At 43.0% G+C, this 17,825-nt stretch overlaps 3 protein-coding genes across 3 annotated transcripts in view; 2 read left to right on the forward strand and 1 right to left on the reverse strand.

Annotated features, from left to right (window-relative positions):
• Nucleotides 1-655, forward strand: part of EMWEY_00031050 (hypothetical protein, conserved) — a gene marked incomplete at both ends in the record, with an annotated part of 5,830 nt that extends 5,175 nt beyond the window's left edge. The window contains 3 exons of the mRNA XM_013478311.1: nucleotides 149-249; nucleotides 462-520; nucleotides 628-655. Coding sequence (XP_013333765.1) covers nucleotides 149-249; nucleotides 462-520; nucleotides 628-655 — 188 coding nt within the window. The remainder of the gene's footprint in view (nucleotides 1-148; nucleotides 250-461; nucleotides 521-627) is intronic.
• A 4,889-nt stretch (nucleotides 656-5,544) lies between these two features.
• EMWEY_00031060 (tRNA (guanine-N(7)-)-methyltransferase, putative) lies at nucleotides 5,545-7,286 on the reverse strand (the record flags this gene model as incomplete). The annotated part of the gene is made up of 6 exons (XM_013478312.1): nucleotides 5,545-5,670; nucleotides 5,903-5,961; nucleotides 6,205-6,279; nucleotides 6,529-6,564; nucleotides 6,751-6,871; nucleotides 7,218-7,286. The coding sequence occupies 6 exons, from the start codon at nucleotides 7,284-7,286 to the stop codon at nucleotides 5,545-5,547; spliced, it is 486 nt and encodes a 161-aa protein (XP_013333766.1).
• Nucleotides 7,287-10,356: 3,070 nt separating this feature from the next.
• The window catches only part of EMWEY_00031070 (hypothetical protein, conserved), a gene marked incomplete at both ends in the record, with an annotated part of 9,592 nt that continues 2,123 nt past the window's right edge, over nucleotides 10,357-17,825 (forward strand). Inside the window, 15 exons of the mRNA XM_013478313.1 lie at nucleotides 10,357-11,370; nucleotides 11,663-11,851; nucleotides 12,078-12,080; nucleotides 12,568-12,720; nucleotides 12,955-13,180; nucleotides 13,423-13,560; nucleotides 13,795-14,000; nucleotides 14,243-14,429; nucleotides 14,750-14,794; nucleotides 15,092-15,104; nucleotides 15,221-15,475; nucleotides 15,689-16,203; nucleotides 16,425-16,592; nucleotides 16,727-17,176; nucleotides 17,386-17,481. Of these exons, the coding sequence (XP_013333767.1) occupies nucleotides 10,357-11,370; nucleotides 11,663-11,851; nucleotides 12,078-12,080; nucleotides 12,568-12,720; nucleotides 12,955-13,180; nucleotides 13,423-13,560; nucleotides 13,795-14,000; nucleotides 14,243-14,429; nucleotides 14,750-14,794; nucleotides 15,092-15,104; nucleotides 15,221-15,475; nucleotides 15,689-16,203; nucleotides 16,425-16,592; nucleotides 16,727-17,176; nucleotides 17,386-17,481 (3,658 nt within the window). The remainder of the gene's footprint in view (nucleotides 11,371-11,662; nucleotides 11,852-12,077; nucleotides 12,081-12,567; nucleotides 12,721-12,954; nucleotides 13,181-13,422; nucleotides 13,561-13,794; nucleotides 14,001-14,242; nucleotides 14,430-14,749; nucleotides 14,795-15,091; nucleotides 15,105-15,220; nucleotides 15,476-15,688; nucleotides 16,204-16,424; nucleotides 16,593-16,726; nucleotides 17,177-17,385; nucleotides 17,482-17,825) is intronic.

Genomic DNA, 17,825 nt, shown 5'->3' on the forward strand with positions numbered 1-17,825 from the left:
GCATAAGAGGGAAGTTAACAAGGGGTCTAAGTCTGCTGGTTTCTTTTTTCTTTACTTCTTTGTAACACAGACATACAGGGCTTGAAAATTAGGGTTTAGGGTTTAGGGTTTAGGGTTTAGGGTTTAGGGTTTAGGGTTTTTGTTGTAGGGACTCTAATGGATAGTAGTCAGCTCGCCTTTCAATATCGAGAGAAAATTTCTCCTCCAACAAATCATCCTTGGGCATACTTCTCAGAGCCCGATAACGAGGTTAGGGTTTAGGGTTTAGGGTTTAGGGTTTAGGGTTTAGGGTTTGGGTATATTATTATATATATATATATTCGTGTATTCTTATATTTGCTTCTGTTATCCTGTTATACAATTAACTATCCACCAAACCCCTCCTAGTGTTTAATCCTTAATCTTCAATATTTAGGGTTTAGGGTTTAGGGTTTAGGGTTTAGGGTTTAGGGTTTGTGCAGGTTGAAGTAGGTGCTCGTGAGGCTCGTCATGGTACAAGTATGGAGACATTATTACCATGGTTAGTAGGGTTACGTATATCATTAATAGGTGAGGGTTTAGGGTTTAGATTAGGGGAGATAAAACCCTTAATAGATGATTGTTTATATTATGGTGTTATATTACTAGGTATAGAGATAACAGCAGCAAACACTAATTCTTTTCTTGCTGCTGTTGCTGCAGCAGGACCTATACATATTATTCAATCATTTAATTGTGGTGTATCTACACCTCTTATTAATTATATTAATAATTATATTATTAATAATAATAATATACAAAGAATTTATAATAAACAAATACTTCATGGATTAATTAACGATCCTTCTCTTATTAATAAATATAATTAATTAATTAATTAATTAATTAATTAATTAATTAATTTAATTAATTTAATTAATTAATTAATTATATTATCTTATTAATTAATTAATTATATTATCTTATTAATTAATTATATACAATATATTTATATATGTTGTTTATTATATACACTGTATAATTACTTATATGTATATATACATATATATATGTATATGTATTTATATGTATATACGTATTATATATATTATACATATATATAAATATATATGTATATATTTATATATAATAATATACATATATACATGTATATATGTGTATATATACATGCATATATATACATAATTATATATGTATTTATATACATATATTTTATATATTTATACGTAGTGTATATATATGTACATATATAAGTACGTATATATATACTATTTATATCATGGAGGAAGGAAGGAAAAAAAAAAACAAAAAAAAAAACACATATATTTATTTGTTTCTTTATTTAAATAAATAAACAATTTTAAATAAATAAATAAATTAATTAAATAAATTAAATAAAATAAATAAAATATATAAAATAGTTTTATTAATATTTACGGTGTATAGGCAGGTACACCACCGCATGCATGCATGCATGCATGCATGCATGCTGAGCACATTGGCTGATAGGTGTATAGAGGCGTAAAAGAGTAATAAAAGAATAAAATAAGTAGATAAAATAAAGTAAATAAATAATATAAATAAATAAATAAATTAATTAAATAAATAAATAAATAAATAAATAAAAAATAATAAGAGGGCTGTTCCGGGAATTGAACCCGGGACCTCTCGCACCCTAAGCGAGAATCATACCACTAGACTAAACAGCCATGGTGGCAACAAACCCTAAACCCTCCTAAACCCTCCTAAACCCTCCTAAACCCTCCTAAACCCTAATAAACCCTAATAAACCCTAATAAACCCTAATAACCCTAATAAACCCTAATAAACAATAGATAATAAACCCTTGGGTAGGGTTTGGTAGTATAATAAACCCTAATTATTTATTACCTTTATAATAAACCCCAGTGTATACCTAAACCCTAGGAGGGTATAAAAACCCCCCAAGGAGGTAAACCCTAAACCCTAACTTATTCTAAACCCTCATAAACCCTAATAAACCCTAGCAATCTTTAATAAACCCTCAATACCATGAATAAACCCTAGACTATACTACACCACCACACACACACACACTCGTAAACCCTTGTTTATGTTAGGGTTTACGTAAACCCTAATTACGCTAGGGTTTACGTGAACCCTAATTATATAAACCCTAAGACGAAAGGAGTAAACTAGATCTGCATAAACCCTAAAAAAGAATAAAAAAATGTTACCTGTCTGCGGATCTAGGGTTTAGGGTTTAGGGTTTAGGGTTTAGACTGTCTAGCTCTTCCTTCGTTTGTATAAATAAAAAGAATTAAAAAATATAATTAATAAAAAGAAAATATACACAGCAGCAACATAAGCAGCAGCAGCTACCTCAGTTGCTGCTGCTGCTGTTGCTGCTGCTGCTGCTGCTTTAGCCAGCAGCAACAGCAAGTGCATGCAGATCTACAATGCGTTGCATCAATTGGTGGGGAGTTTTATATAAATCTATATTTATTATTATTGGTGTACTTCCTTGCCCTGCAGCACCAGCAGCAGCAGCAGCAGCAGCAGCAGCAGAAGCAGAAGCAAATGTAGCAGCAGCAGCATCTCCCCTCCAGCAATTGATACAGTACAAGTAACAGAACGAGCAGCAGCAGCAGCAGCAGAAGCAGCAGCAGCAAGAAGTAGAGAGTAGTAGAAACAGCAACAAAGGACATAATACAGTCACTACCCGTTAATATATAATAAACCCTAAACCCTAAACCCTAAACCCTAAACCCTCACGTAGTGTAAATGAGAGGGAGTTATGCTTTGCTCCTTCATAGAGAAGAAATTCTGTCTTTGAATTAGACAGACGAAGACCAGGAAGAAAACTCTTAGAAAAATCCCTGCAAACCCTAAACCCTAAACCCTAAACCCTAATACACCAAACCCTAAACCCTAGAAACCCTAAACCCTAGAAACCCTAAACCCTAGATAACAACCAGTCGCCAGGAAAAAACCACATCGACGAATGAACACAAAACTATGAACACCGGGGACCCACCTAAACCCTAAACCCTCCAAACCCTAAACCCTCCAAACCCTAAACCCTCCAAACCCTAAACCCTAAACCCTAAACCCTAGCTTACCTATAAAGAATATGTTGATTAGCTTTTCCTTTTAATTCAATTTTAATGAAATTTACGCCCGGCAAATGAAAACCCCCGCAAGTTAATAAACGCTCTAATCGGTGAGTTGAAGCCATCCCTAAACCCTAAACCCTAAACCCTAAACCCTAAACCCTAAACCCTAAACCCTAAACCCTAAACCCTAAACACTAAATATTGAATTGGAAGGGAAGGCGGCAGGAACACAAATGAGGGAGACTGCTGCTGGAGATGTTGCTGCAACAGCAGTTGCTGCTGTATTGTTGCTGCAGCAGCAGCTAGGTGTTTATAGAAGTCGCTGCTGCTGCTGCTGCTCTTCCTGCTGCTGCTGTTGCTGCTGTTGTTGCTTCCTGTTGCTGTTGAATCTTCCCCATTCCTTTTTGCTGCTGCTTGTTCTGCTGCTGTACCCCTTGCTGCTGCTGCGGTTGCACCTGTTCCTTCTGCTACTGCTGCTGCTGCTCCTGCTCCTAGCCCTGCAGCACAGGGCTCCTATAATGGCATTTTAAATAAAATAATAAATTAAACAAAAATACAAAAAGACGAGAAAGAAGACAAGACAAAAAAAAGCATATAGCCGTCCTTCTGTACCCTGAGGGGCCCCCCTTACGGGGGGCCCCCCAAAGGGTCTTCTTGTCTTCTTGGGCAGGATAATAAAAGATAAATAATTAATTTATTTTATTTATTTTTTAATTATTTTTATTATTATTTTATTTAATCCCTTGTTGCTTTTTTCTGTTGTATTCCCCTTTAGGCAAACACCTCCTGTATAGTAAACCCTAAACCCTAAACCCTAAACCCTAATAGTAGGCACGAGTAGTGTTTTTCAAGGTTTATATAAATAATAAATCTATTTAGTGGTAAACCCTAATAATAGGGGTAATGGCTGCCCTGCAGCTCTAGTACTTGAAGAAAACCCTAAACCCTAAACCCTAAACCCTAAACCCTTCTAGCACACTAGATAAGAGAACCAAACCATTAATATTAAACAACAAGTTTTTAACAACAAAAACACCGAGTAAACCCTAAACCCTAAACCCTAAACCCTAGATGACTGCTAGACAACCCAATAAAAGCCTCCTTTGAGGGCTGGGTGCAGTTGGCAGTCCCCATAAAAACCCCAAACCCTAAACCCTAAACCCTAAACCCTAGCTTTTCTAACGGGGGCCCCCATCCCCGCCTTGGGGGCCCCTTAGATGCGTCTAAAAACAGCTGCGAAGGATGGGCGACCTTCTCGTGTTGCCTGAGCAGCAGCAGCAGCAGCAGCAGCAGCAGCAGAAGCATGCTAAGAGGAAGCAGCAGCAAAGCTACCAAAAGCAGCAGCAGCAGCAACAACAACAACAGCAGCAGCACCAGCACCATTCCTTAAGCGAACCACCACCAGCACCAGCACCAGCAGCAGCAGCAGCAGCAGCAGCAGCAGCAGCAGCAGCAGCAGCAGGACAAACCTTAATTCCTTCCTCTGTATGATTAAGAATAGAGAAGAGACAATTGTCTCCTTTTAATTCATCAGAAGAAACCTCAATAAATAATTTATGCATAGATAAGGACTGCAGCATCCATCTATGGACCTCCTCTACGTCTGTTGCTGCAGCAGCAGCAGCAGCAGCAGCAATAGCAGCAGCAGCAGGAGCATTAGTAATAACAGCAGAAGGTGTGGAGAGAAAAGTGGCAAAAAAAAGGCAAAAAACAGAAATTAAACCCTAAACCCTAAACCCTAAACCCTAAACCCTAAACACTCACCGGTGTATATAAGACCCCCGGGCTTCAATACGTACGCATAGAGGGTCAACAAGGGGGCGCTGCAGCAAACAGCAGCAGCAGGAGCAACAGCAGCAGCAGCAATAATAACAGGAAGCTAATGCAGACTACAAAAGCATAACCCATTAAACAACAAATTAGGGTTTAGGGTTTAGGGTTTAGGGTTTAGGGTTTAGGGTTTACCTGATGATTCTTCTCCTCCAATTATTTCTTTTAAAGTGTGGATCAGGAAAACAAAAGAACATCTTAGATACCTGAATACAACACGCGCTGCTGCTGCTGCTGCTGCTGTTGCTGCTGCTGCTGTTGCTGCTGCTGTTGCTGCTGCTGGGTATATTAGTGTTGCTGCTGCTGCTGCTGCTGTCACTAGCTCTTGTGCTTCAAGCTAAATTGCTCTAGTAAAGCCAGGCGCAGCAGCAGCAGCAGCAGCAAAATTAGCAGCAGCAGCAACAGAAAGATCAGCAGCAGCAGAAGCAACAGCAACAGCAGCAGCAGGAACAGCAGCAGCAGCAGCAGCAGCAGCAGGAATTACCTGTCCTTTCCTGAAGTAATTAAGAAGAAATTTTGTTGCATTTGTTCGAATCACCGACACATTCTGATACTGCAGCAGCAGCAGCAGCAGCAGCAGCAGCAGCACAATTCAGCAGTATAGGCACCTCAGTAGCAGCAGCAGCAGAGGAAACAGCAGCTACATAGTGTGCCTTGGATGCTGCTGTTGCTGTTGCTGCTGTTGCTGCTGCTGCTGTCTCACCAGCCCCTCTTCTTTGTGTTTATCCCTTAGTGCGCGAATTCTCTCCCCTACGTAGTTCGTCACCTGCAGCGGCAGCAGCAGCAGCAAAAGCAGCAGCAGCAGCAACACCAGTTGCAGCAGCTGCTACAACTGCAGTAGCAGCAACAGCAGCAGAGGTAGCATCAGCAACAACAGCAACACCATTAGCAGCAAAAGGAGCAGTAACAGCAGCAGCAGCAACAGAAGTAGCAGCAGCAACAGAAGCAGCAGCAGCAGCAGCAGCAGCAGCAGCAGCAGCAGCAGCAGCATGGCGGACCTTCTCTCTAATTTCAAGTCCCATGATGAGGGCCTCGGGGAACTTGGGTGCGAGGGAAACTGCAGCAGCAGCAGCAGCAGCAGCAGCAGCAAAAGCAGCAGTAGATAACAGCAGCAGCAGCAACAACAATAGCTGTAGCTACTGTAGCAGGAATAGCAGCAATTGCAGCAACAGCTGCAGCAGCAGGCAAGAGGCATACTTAGCAGCAGCACCAGCAATAACTGACGACACGATGAGCAGCAGCAACAACAGCAGCAACAGCAACAGCAGCAGCAGCAGCAACAGCAGCAGCAACAACTTACCCAAGAGGCCCCCAAACCCGCAGCCAATATCTAAGAAGTCGGGGGCCCTCCCAGCCAACCCATTCCTCTCCGGTGCTGCGGCAGCAACAGCAGCAGCAGCAGCAACAGCAGCAGCAGCAGCAACAGCAGCAGCAGCAGCAAATGAATCATAAACGTAAGCAGAAACAATGAGAAATGCAGCAGCAGCAAGACGAACAACAGCAGCAGCAGCAACAGCAACCCAAGCATTTTCTTGCAACAGCAGCCAACAGCAGCAGCAACGGCAGCAGTAGCAGCAGCAACAGCAGCAGCAGCAGCAGCACGAGCAGCTGTAAATCGTCTTACGAACAATAGCATCATAAGTAATAGGATAGTCCGTTGCTGTAAACAAACCACAAACCCTAAACCCTAAACCCTAAACCCTAAACCCTAAACCCTTAGACCCTAAACCCTAAACCCTAAACCCTATTCTTGAAAACCCGTCAACAAGCTCAACATCCCAACAGCAGCCCAACGCGTGCCAAACCCCAAACCCTAAACCCTAAACCCTAAACCCTAAACCCTTACTATTAAGGCATAAATGTTGAGGAGGAGAGACACCAAGAGGAAGAGGGAAATGAATTCCCCAATCAACAAAATCAGGAGAAGGAGGATAACATAAATAAGGATCCGCTAATGGGTTGCAGTGCTGCAGCAGCAGCAGCAGCAGCAGCAACAGCAGCAGCAGCAAAAACAGCAGAAGCACAAGAAGAAGAAGGAGGAATATGCGCTATATACAAACACACTGCTGATGCTGCTGCTACTGCGGGCACTATGGCTGCTGCTGCTGCAATTGCTGCTGGTGCTGCTGCTGCTGCAATTGCTGCTGCAGCAGCAGCAGCAAATAGAAGTGACTCTGCTGCTGCTAATGGGAAGCCGAGTCCTGCTCAAGCATATGCATGCAGGGGAAGCAACTTTAGCAGCAGCGCGAGCTACTGTTGGTGTTGCTGCTGCTGCCGCTGCTGCTGCTGCTGCTGCTGATGGGGTTTACTTACTGCACGTTGTCTGTACTCGGCCTTCTTGGGCGCCCGATGGCCTGATGGCGGCTCTGAAGAATCTCCCATTTGCGAGGGTCCAAAACCCTAAACCCTAAACCCTAAACACTAAACCCTAAACCCTCGATAAAGAGGGAGGCAGCAAACCTTGCTTGCGGGCTCAATTTCAATAATAAATTTATTCTTTATTTAGGGTTTTATTTATAACAAAAGGTTTAATTGTTATTTCCTGCTTAATAAACAAATACTAACAACAAGTATAAAGGAAGGGGGGCCCCCAAGGGGGCCCCCGGCCTGTGGGGCCCCCCGGTCCTTCGTATAACAGACCCGCTAAACCCTAAACCCTAAACCCTAAACCCTATAGACTAACAATATATAGCTGTTGTTTTTTTATTAAGTGTTTGTGCTTTGACCCCCCTAGCATCTTTTTGGCTGTAGTCACTCCCTAGTGGATTAGGGTTTACGATTAGGGTTTAGGGTTTAGGGTTTAGGGTTTAGGCTAGTACGGTTATATCTGCTATTTAGCTTCCATACGTGATCCATCAGCAGCACCATCAGCAGCTGCAGAATCCTCCTCCTCCTCCTCCTCATCATCATCATCAGCAGCAGCAGCAGCAGCAACAGCAACAGCAACAGCAGCAGCAGCAGCAGGAGCAGCAGGAGCAGAAGATGGTAACATTTATATGTTCTGTTTGTCAATCTACTCTTAAGAAAAAAGCAGCAGAAATACATCGATGTTTTTCTGCTTCTTTTTGTTGTGTTGATTGCATGCAAGAATTCACTCCTGCTGCATTAAGAGGACATACACAGTGTCTTACAGGTTAGGGTTTAGGGTTTAGGGTTTAGGGTTTAGGGTTTAGGGTTTGTTTTGGATTAGTTCTATCGAGGGTTTAGGGACAAAGGCATCTGTTGCTGCTATGCGAAGAGTCATATTCTCCTGCAGTCGTCAACAGCAGCAGCAGAAGCAGCAGCAACAGTTCCTGCTGCTGTTGCTGCTGCTGTTGCTGCTGCTGTTGCTGCACCTAACAACTGGTTTATTGTTTTGTTGCTGTTGCTGCCTGTGCTGCTGTTGTTGCAGAGCAGCAAAAGTTCCACGGGAAGTTTGCGAAGGGCGGAAAGCAGCAGCAGCAGCAGCAGCAGCAAAAGCAGCAGCAGCAGCAGCACACACAACAGCAGCAGCAGAAACAGCAGCAGCAGCAGCAGCAACAGGCTGCTTCTGCAGGCGGCAAACGAAAGGAGTGTGGAGGAAAAACCCATCAGCAGCAGCAGCAACAACAACAACAGCAGCAGCAGCAGCACAAGAAGCAAAAAAGAAGGGAGGAATCATCTGCAGCAGCAGCAGCAGAATTCGATTGGGCAGCAGCAGCAACAACTCTGCTGCAGCAGCAACCACAAAAACGCATGCATTGGAAAGAACTTGCAAAGCTTGTAAGGGTTTAGGGTTTAGGGTTTAGGGTTTAGGGTTTGGGGTATTATGGAGATTGGGTAGATGACCACAAAACCCCAAATGGATGAAGACACATGTTTCTGCTGCTGCTGCTGCTGTTGCTGCTGCTGCTGTTGCTGCTGCTGCTGCTGCTGCAGGTTGTTGAGCAGTACAAGGAGTTTGCTGGTCCTGTTGATGTTCCTAACAAGACGCTAAGGAAGCAATGCTTAGCAAATGTTAGCAAATATATTTGCTGCTGCTGCTGCTGCTGCTGATTTGCTGCTGCTGCTTCTGCTGCTGCTGCTGCGTTGTTGCTGCAGTTGCAGCTTTGCTGTTGTTGCTGATGATCTGCTTGTGCAGCTGCTGCTGTGCTGGACGTTTGCTGTTGCTGCACTGCTGCTGCATCGCTGCTGCTGCATCTCTGCTGCTGCTGCTGTTGCTGCCCGCATGTTGGTGCTGCTGCTTTGCTGCTGCTGCTGCTGCTGCTGCAGGTAGTGTTGGGTTATTGGGGTGTATGTGCAGGTACCTTTATCTTATACAAGTACTTCTTCTCCTTATATTTCTTTACCTTAATTAACTAATTTATTTGCGGTGTATGTACACCTGAATGCAGTTGCTGCTGACGACGGGTTGTCTGCTGCTGCAGATTAGGGTTTAGGGTTTAGGGTTTAGGGTTTAGGGTCTAGCTGTAGACGGGCAGGTTTAACAATGCGGTGGCAAACCGCCTTATTGCGCTGCTGCAGTTTGCTGCTGCTGCTGTTGCTTTGCTGCTGCTGCTGCTGATACTGCAGCTTAGCTGCTGCTGCTGCTGCTTCCCCTCTTCTCCCTAGTAGACAATGAGGGGGCCCTCGGCAACAATCCTGAGGGCCCTCCTAAACCCTAAACCCTAAACCCTAAACCCTAAACCTGGGCCTCTGTGGGGTAAATTCTCATGGCCAAAACGCCTGTGGCATAAACCCCTATTTACTAAACCCTAAACCCTAAACCCTCGCAAACTGGGTACAGTAAAGGGGGCCCCCCATGGGGGCCCCTAAATCCTTTAACAATATCTCTTGTACTGTACATATACGTGGTAGCGAATCGATTGTTTAGGGTTTAGGGTTTAGGGTTTAGGGTTTACGTTCTATAGTTAGAACTCATATGTTCAGCCTAACTGAAGGTGGAGGGTTTAGGCATATACTTAACAAGACGTTGACAGTACTAGGGATTATGTTTTAGGGTTTAGGGTTTAGGGTTTAGGGTTTACCGCTATCGAAGTTGATCTGGCGAGGGTTTGTAGGGTTTACAACATTACGGTTAGTGTTTTGTGGTAGAGACAACAGTATGCTACATAATTGATTAGGGTTTAGGGTTTAGGGTTTAGGGTTTAGTGTTTATATTTATAATTAACCCAGCCCCATACCGCAACCGACTCGAGCCTTGTCCGTGCTGGGGGCGCACGGACTAGGGTTTAGGGTTTAGGGTTTAGGGTTTAGGGTTTGGAAATTGCGGATTTTTTAAGTTTTTTCTGTTTAGGGTTTATTGTTTTATTTTAGGGTTTGTGGTTTTGCCAACCCCTGTGGGATTGCCCTCTCTGCTGCTGCTGCACTGAGGACTATGCAGCAGCAGGGCCAGCAGCAGCAGCAGCAGCTGCTGCTGCTGCTGCACTCGCAGAGGGCTCTGCGAGGGATTTTTATGCTGCTGCTGCTGCTGCTGGTCCTTGCTGGAGGGCCAATGATCCCATACACTGCAGCACCATTAGCAGCAGCAGCAGCAGCCAATGGTGCTGATGGTGTGCAGCCGCAGCAGCAGCACCAAGGTGAGGGGTTAGCTGCTGCAGGAGCAGCAGAAGGTAGAAATCCCTCAGCAGCAACAGCAGCAGCAGCAGCAGCAGCAGAAACGGCTGCTGCTGAGACAACTGCAGCTCCATCTGCAGGTGGAGGATCGATGCAGCAGCTGAAGCAGCTGCAGTTGCTGCAGCAGCTGCAGCAAATGCAGCAGCAGCTAAAGCAGTTGAAGCAGCAGCAGCAAGAGCAGCCGCAACAACAAAGGGCAGCTGGTGTGCTGCCAACACAGCTGCAGCAGCAACTGCAGCAGTTGCAGCAGCTGCAAAGGCTGCAGTTGCTGCAACGGTCGTTAGATGCCCCATCACAGGTGCAGCAGCAGCCGCAGCAGTTACAGCAGCTGCAGCAGCTGCAGCAGCTGCAACAGCAGCAAAGGCGGCAGCAGCAGCAGCCACAGAAGCAAGGGAGACCTGAGCGTCAGGTATTGCAACAGTTGCAGGGAATTATGGAGAATGAGCAGCAGGCAGGCAGCCAGCAGCAGCAGCAGCAGCAACTGCAGCAGCAGCAGCAGCAGCAGCAGCGGCCACTCTTGAAGGACAGCAAATTTTCTGGGGGATTAAATATTGAGGGCGTCTTAGCCTTAGCTAAGGCTGCCTTAGAGAAGAATATTGCTGCTGCTGCTGCACCTGGTGCTGCTGCTGCTGCTGCTGCTGCTTCTGATCCTCCTGCTGCTCCGTCTGTTGCTGTTGCCAGTCTGCTGTCTGAGCCGCAACCGCTGCAGGATGCAGCAGCAGCAGCAGCAGCAGGGATGGAGGCAGCAGAGGATCCAGATATGAATATAGTGCAGCAGCTGCAGCAACTCATAGAAAGCAGCAACAGCAGCAGCAGCAGCAGCACGGATGATGACGATGAAGAACATTACTGCAAAGTTCTTGCAGAACACAAAGGCGACGAACCTATACCTGTAAACCCTAAACCCTAAACCCTAAACCCTCAAGTTGGCAAATGCTTTGCTTCACCAGTAGCTGCCGCAGTGGCTTCCAGGTCGCAGAAGAATTAGGGTTTAGGGTTTAGGGTTTAGTGCAACGAGCCATCGCTCATTGATAGGTTAGGGTTTGGTGGCATTGATATAAAGTGTTTAGGGTTTAGGGTTTCAGTGACTCCATGGCCAACCTGCTTTCTAAGTTTCACATTTTAGGGTTTAGGGTTTAGGGTTTAGGGTTTAGGGTTTAGGGTTTAGGGTTTTTTTTTTTCAGGTAGAGTTTGGCAGTTTGGATGAATTTGTGAATTCTGCGGATATTTTTTCGCGTTTACATCGTTATAAATTACCAATAAAAGAAATAAAAAAAAAAATAAATAATATAAACCCTTTTTTTAATACAACAAACCCTCAACAATCTAACCCTCTACTCTCTGTATTCCTTACAGCAGAGTCACCTCTACAGGTATGTCTAGGGTTTAGGGTTTTTGGGTTTAGGATTTGGTGTTTAGGGTTTAGGGTTTCCGGGTAAATGTTTAGTTTCTAGGGTCTAGGGTCCAGGGTTTAGGGTTTATTGCTGATTAGCTTTTATTTGGGTTTATTAGGGTTTGTGTTTTGGCACTATGTGGTCATCTAGGGTTGAGGGTTTAGGTTTTAGGGTTTAGGGTTTAGGGTTTGTGTGTCTGGTGCAGACTGTGCGTCTGTTGGTGTTTTGGGCATCAAACGATTTAGGGTTTTGTCGTGACCTTCGTGATGTTTCTTCTGCTGGTAGTGTGTATTCTTTTTTATCAATAAAAGAAGAAATAATTAATTCTTCTTCTTCTTTTATTAATAATAATAATAAGGACAATATAAACCCTGATTCACAAACCCTCTTCTTCTTTGCTGTCTGTGATAAACCCTGCAAACCCCATCTTACTATTCGCATACATTCAAACCCTCAACAGGATAACCAGGCTGAAGAGATACAAGTACGAAACGAGGGTTTAGGGTTTAGGGTTTAGGGTTTGGGGTTTAGGGTTTATTGTTTATTGGCATGAGGTCTCATTGAATCTTTAAGTTTGCATGTGTATTCTGTCTCGGTGGTTAGCTGAGGGTTTAGGGTTTCGCTGTTGTATTATTCTTTTCGTGTTGATAAGGGTTTAGGGTTTAGGGTTTAGGGTTTGGTGTTTTTGTATACAGTGTTCAAGGGAGGGCCCCGAGGGGCCCCTTGTTTGCGGAGGGGTTGAAGGGAGGGCCTCCCGTCGTCTTCCTTCTTTGTTTGTTTTTAATTGTACAAAAGAAAAAGGATGTTATGCAGGAACAGAGCCAGGAGAGCAAGATATGCTCTATATCGTAAACCCTAAACCCTAAACACTAAACCCTAGACTTCAAATAATTCAAAGATGTATTAAACATCCAAAAAACCCCAAACAACCCTAAACCCTAAACACTCCTAAACCCTATTTTGCACTGCGTAACCCCGACGAACTCCTTGCTACCTACACAAACGCTCCGTTGAACTTTCCTTCCCTAGGGTTTAGGGTTTAGGGTTTAAGGTTTAGGGTTTAGGGTTTGTTGCGTATACAGACACTAAGCGAGAGGTCACCAAGCAGTCCTCAAGAAACACAAGAAACTTCTCCTTTCTCTCTTCTTGCTGCTTGGGACTGTTGGCCACAAACCCCCTCTGACCAGGGGGCCCCCGATGGGGGGCCCCCCAATAGTGGGGGGGGCCCCCAAGGGGAGAACCCTGCATGCGAAACAGTTGCAGCACAAGGGTTTCTTGATGGGACACATTTCCTCTCTGTTCGCCCTAGTAAGCTGCAGACTCAACCCTAAACCCTAAACCCTAGGAGGGGTTTACTCCTCCCTAGGGTTTAGGGTTTAGGGATTAGGGTTTATTATGGTTTAGGGTTATGGGCTTTTGTTCCGCGTCATGGGCCAATCGTTGGATGTGTATTGTTTGCGTGTTGCGCATGAAATAATATTGTATGAGAATTAGGGTTTAGGGTTTAGGGTTTAGGGTTTATGTTCTGTTTGTGTGTATATATTGAACAGAAAAAGATGGGGAATTACGTCTGGCTGTGCTGCTGCGGTCTTCTGCTGCTCCTCGTGAATTCTTCTTATCCTTAGCAGCACCAGCAGCACTAACAAGTCTTACTATGGAGAAACCCTTAGATTTTATTATGCCTGCTGGTAAACCCTAAACCCTAAACCCTAAACACTAATTCTTTAATTTGACACTAACAGTACAGTATAGCAGCAGTTGCAGGTCTAAACACTAAACCCTTCTCGTTACACCGCAGACCCTAAACCCTAAACCCTCGTCGTCGTTCTTTTTTTACGATGTTGTATGTTTAAGTCTTTTGTTATTATAAGAGTATATGAATTAGGGTTTAGGGTTTAGGGTTTTTATGGTGTGTTGTGCAGATAGTTATCGCTTATTTGTCTTTCGTTTCCTAGAGAAACCCTTTATTTCTTCTTTTTATTGTATAAATAATCAAAGAAATATGCAAAAAGGAGAAAAAGAAGAAAAATATAATCCTTTTCTTGTTACTCTTTTCTCTCTTAATGAACAACAAGCATCTATTGCATGCTGTAATGCTATTAAGGAAACAAGACCCGATCCAGCACTGGTAACTAGGGTTTAGGGTTTAGGGTTTAGGGTTTCATGGGTTCAATTGTGTCTGTACGTCGGGTTTCCTGCTGCTGCTGCTGCTGCTGCTGTATGCATGCTTTCTATGCTTGCTGCTGCAACCGTATCTATGGGGTCAGTATCTGTATTATGCATCTGCTGAATCTTTTATTTCTGCTGCTGCTGCTGCTGTTGTTGCTGTTGTTGTTGTTGCTGCTGCTGCTGCTGCTGCTGTTGCTGCAGTCATCAAAGGAGCAACCGTTCTGTTGGCGAGCAACAGATCCAGACTTTAATGGCTTATTAGTTCTCCGTCCTCGTAGTGATTATAGGAGGGATTTAGCTCCTTATGGTGATTTTGTTTGCGGTGTACGTACGCCTCCTGCTTCTGCTGCTGCTGCAGCAGCAGCAGATGATGATGATGATGAACCGGGTGCTGCTGCTGCTGCTCCCGCTGCACTACTAAGGATAACTGCATCTAGCGATAGCAGCAGACAAGACCCACGAATGTTTCCTGTATTAGATATAGATAAATTAGGAATAATAAATTTAATTCCTTTTTCTTCTTCTTGTGGTTACCAACATGCATCTTTCTCTACTAATAATATTATTCATCCTCTTATACTACAAACTACTAGACAACAAGGACCTCTACCTGCACAAGTCTGTATCTTTCCTTGCCAATCTGCACAATCTCCATTATCTACTTGCGAGGTACGGTTTAGGGTTTAGGGTTTAGGGTTTGGGGTTTAGGGTTTGGGGAGAGCTGCTCAAATGGCTTCTGCACAGTCTCGGTTGGTCTGGTTGCTGTCCTGTTATGGGGGTTTTGTTTCAAGGGTTTAGGGTTTAGGGGTTAGGGTTTTCTTCTTTATTGTTCCTTTTTTTAGGGTTTACCTCTACCTGGGGAAACCCCCGAGGGTTCCCTTTGTGTTTCTCCTTCCTCTGATGGTGACCAAACCCTTTCCTTAACTTTACAAACCCCAAACCCTCAATACTTTTATGCTATTCGTTTTCTTGTTCATCAGTCTGAATCCAGCACGTAAGCTAGAAATTAGGGTTTAGGGTTTAGGGTTTAGGGTTTAGGGTTTCATGCAGATAATACATTTTGGTGTGTATATGCGTGTTGCATACATATAAATAAGTATATTTTCTGGTGTATATGCATCCTGCATGCATGCATACATATAAATAAGAATAAATATATATTATGGTGTATATATACAGGTTATCCTTGTTACTACATTCATCAAGAGGAGGAGATCGTCATGTAACAGAAGTAAATTTACGTAATGGTGTTCCTTTACGTATAAATATACAAGGAGATTGGTATATAAATGATGGATATAAAACTGCCCAATTAGATGGTTCTTCTTTCTTCTCTTCTCCTCCTCTTGTTACTTATCAGCAACAAACAGGAGATCTTCTTTGTACTCTTAATGTTACTAAAGATATTATAGATGATGCGCAACGTACTAATAGGTATAAAAATAGAATTCTAAACCCTAAACCCTAATATCTAAATCATAAACCCTAAACCCTAGGGATTGGTGGGAGGGGATACCGAGGGTTGTTTCACAGTTGTTGTTTAGCGCCTGTGTCTGCGGGTGTGCTTGCTTGAGGGTTTTTCGAGTTTTAGGGTTTAGGGTTTAGGGTTTAGGGTTTAGGGTTTGTGTGTCTGGTTTATTTTTTCAGCCCATTAGGATTACAATTAAGTGTTGTATCTAGTGATCGTCTATTGGAGGTTTTCGTGTTTCCTCCTTTAGGGGGAAAAACATTTGTCTTTGATTGCCGTCGTCTATCTCCATTAAGTATAATAATTAATATAAAAAAAGAAGAAGAAAAGGAAGACAAAAAAGAAGAAAAAGAAGAAAAAGAAGAAAAAGAAATAAATATTCATGATGGTCTTGTTGTATCTCCTGCGCATGCAGTGGGGCTTTGGCGTATTCTTCTTAATACATCTACTAAGGATGCACCTGTATCTGTACAGTTATCTGCATCTGTAGGTATTCTCTTTGACGGCAGCAGCAGCAGCAGCAACAACAACAACAGTATACAGGTGTATAGGCACCCTAACCTCCATACCCTCGAGAAGGAGGCCCTGCATCTTACTGATGGTACTGCTATAGCTAGCGAGATATCCGCAAACCCTAAATCACCAAACCACAGGAAAGTGTTTATCTTCCCTCTTAACTTCAAGCTTAAAACAGGTAAGATATAGTCCTAGGGTTTAGGGTTTAGGGTTTAGGGTTTAGTGTTTAGGGTGTACTAGGGGTTGTTATGGCTTAAAAGGTGTTTTCTAATACAGTGCGATATGGCTTACTAGGGTTTAATAAGGTTCACTGTGTAGGGCGTACTAAGGATATAGGCTTTAGGGTTTAGGGTTTAGGGTTTAGGGTTTAGGGTTTGTGTGGGTGTTTTTTTTTCTCAGTTGGTAGTATAGAGTCTGACCAAACCCTTCGATGTGCAGCGAATAGTTTTGGGTTAACTTCTGTCCGTTTATTTGCTAATTCAATCCTTTATAGTCCTGAGGGTTTAGACAAAGGGTTTAGAGGGTTTACGCAGGATGAGTATACACTTCCTCTACCTGGAGAACCCGGTAAGCATTAGGGTTTAGGGCTTATTAGGGTTTAGGGTTTTAGGGTTTAAGTGTTTTAGACGTTTTTTAGGGAAAAAAGAGATTTTTTTAAGGGAACGAGGGTTTAGGGTTTAGGGTTTAGGGTTTGTGTGCAGGTGCAATATTTTGGCCTGAGCGTGTTGGTTCTGTCTTACCCTCTGTTAGTACAATAGAGTTACGAGGGTTTACTAAACCCTCGTCCTCCCCTGAGGGTTTAGAGGCAGCATATGTTATTATTGCTGAGGGTTATAATGCAACGCATGCAGAGACACCCGAAGTGTTGCATCCTGCTGCTGCACCACCACCAGCCCCTACAACAGGAGCAGCAGCAGCAACAGCAGCAACAGCAGCAGCAGCAACAGCAGGAGAAGCAACAGCAACAGCAGCAGCAGCAATAGGAGAAGAAGAAGAAAAGGATAAATTTACATTAATGTGTAGTTATATGTCTAATGCAATTCCTTTATCTATTGGACAAACAGCAGAAGAATTCCTAAAAAAAGGAGAAAAACGTCTTTTTTTATTAAATCTTATTGATATTAATCATGATTTACTTATTTATCTTACTAGTATGTTCTTGTTGTTGCTGCTGTTGTTGCTGTTACTGTTGCTGCTCCTCCTTCTTGTGTTGTGTGTTTGTTTGCATTAAAAAGATGTTTGCTACTTCGTGTCCTTTTATTTTGTGTCTTCTTTATACATAATTTTTTCTAGGGTTTAGGGTTTAGGGTTTAGGGTTTAGGGTTTAGGGTTTAGGGTTTAGGGTTTGTTGTATGTTCAGATGGTGGTATAGGAGATGCAGATTTATATGTAGGTGTACGTCGTGATATAAATATAGAGGATAAGAAGACATATTTATATAATTCATGTTTATTAGGTGATGATTTTATATTTATATCTAGAGGAAATAATTTATATAAAAAATATTGTAATAAAAGAATTATACAATTATATAATGCATGCAATATATATATACTTGTGCATGCAAATTTAACGGGGCTTTATCGTCTTCTTGTTGATCTACAAAATACTCATCTACAATTCTTATCATTAAATCAAAATACTATTGGTCTTATTCCTCCTCATCTACATAAAACCCTAGTGTTTACGGATCTAGCTCCTGATGTTGATTATCGTCTTACATGTAAGTTCCAAGGGTTTAGGGTTTAGGGTTTAGGGTTTAGGGTTTAGGGTTCTTTGAATTTTTTTTTTTTTTTTTTT

The sequence above is a fragment of the Eimeria maxima genome, genomic scaffold (assembly GCF_000499605.1).
Source record: "Eimeria maxima Weybridge genomic scaffold, Emw_scaff384, whole genome shotgun sequence".
NCBI lineage: Eukaryota > Apicomplexa > Conoidasida > Eucoccidiorida > Eimeriidae > Eimeria > Eimeria maxima.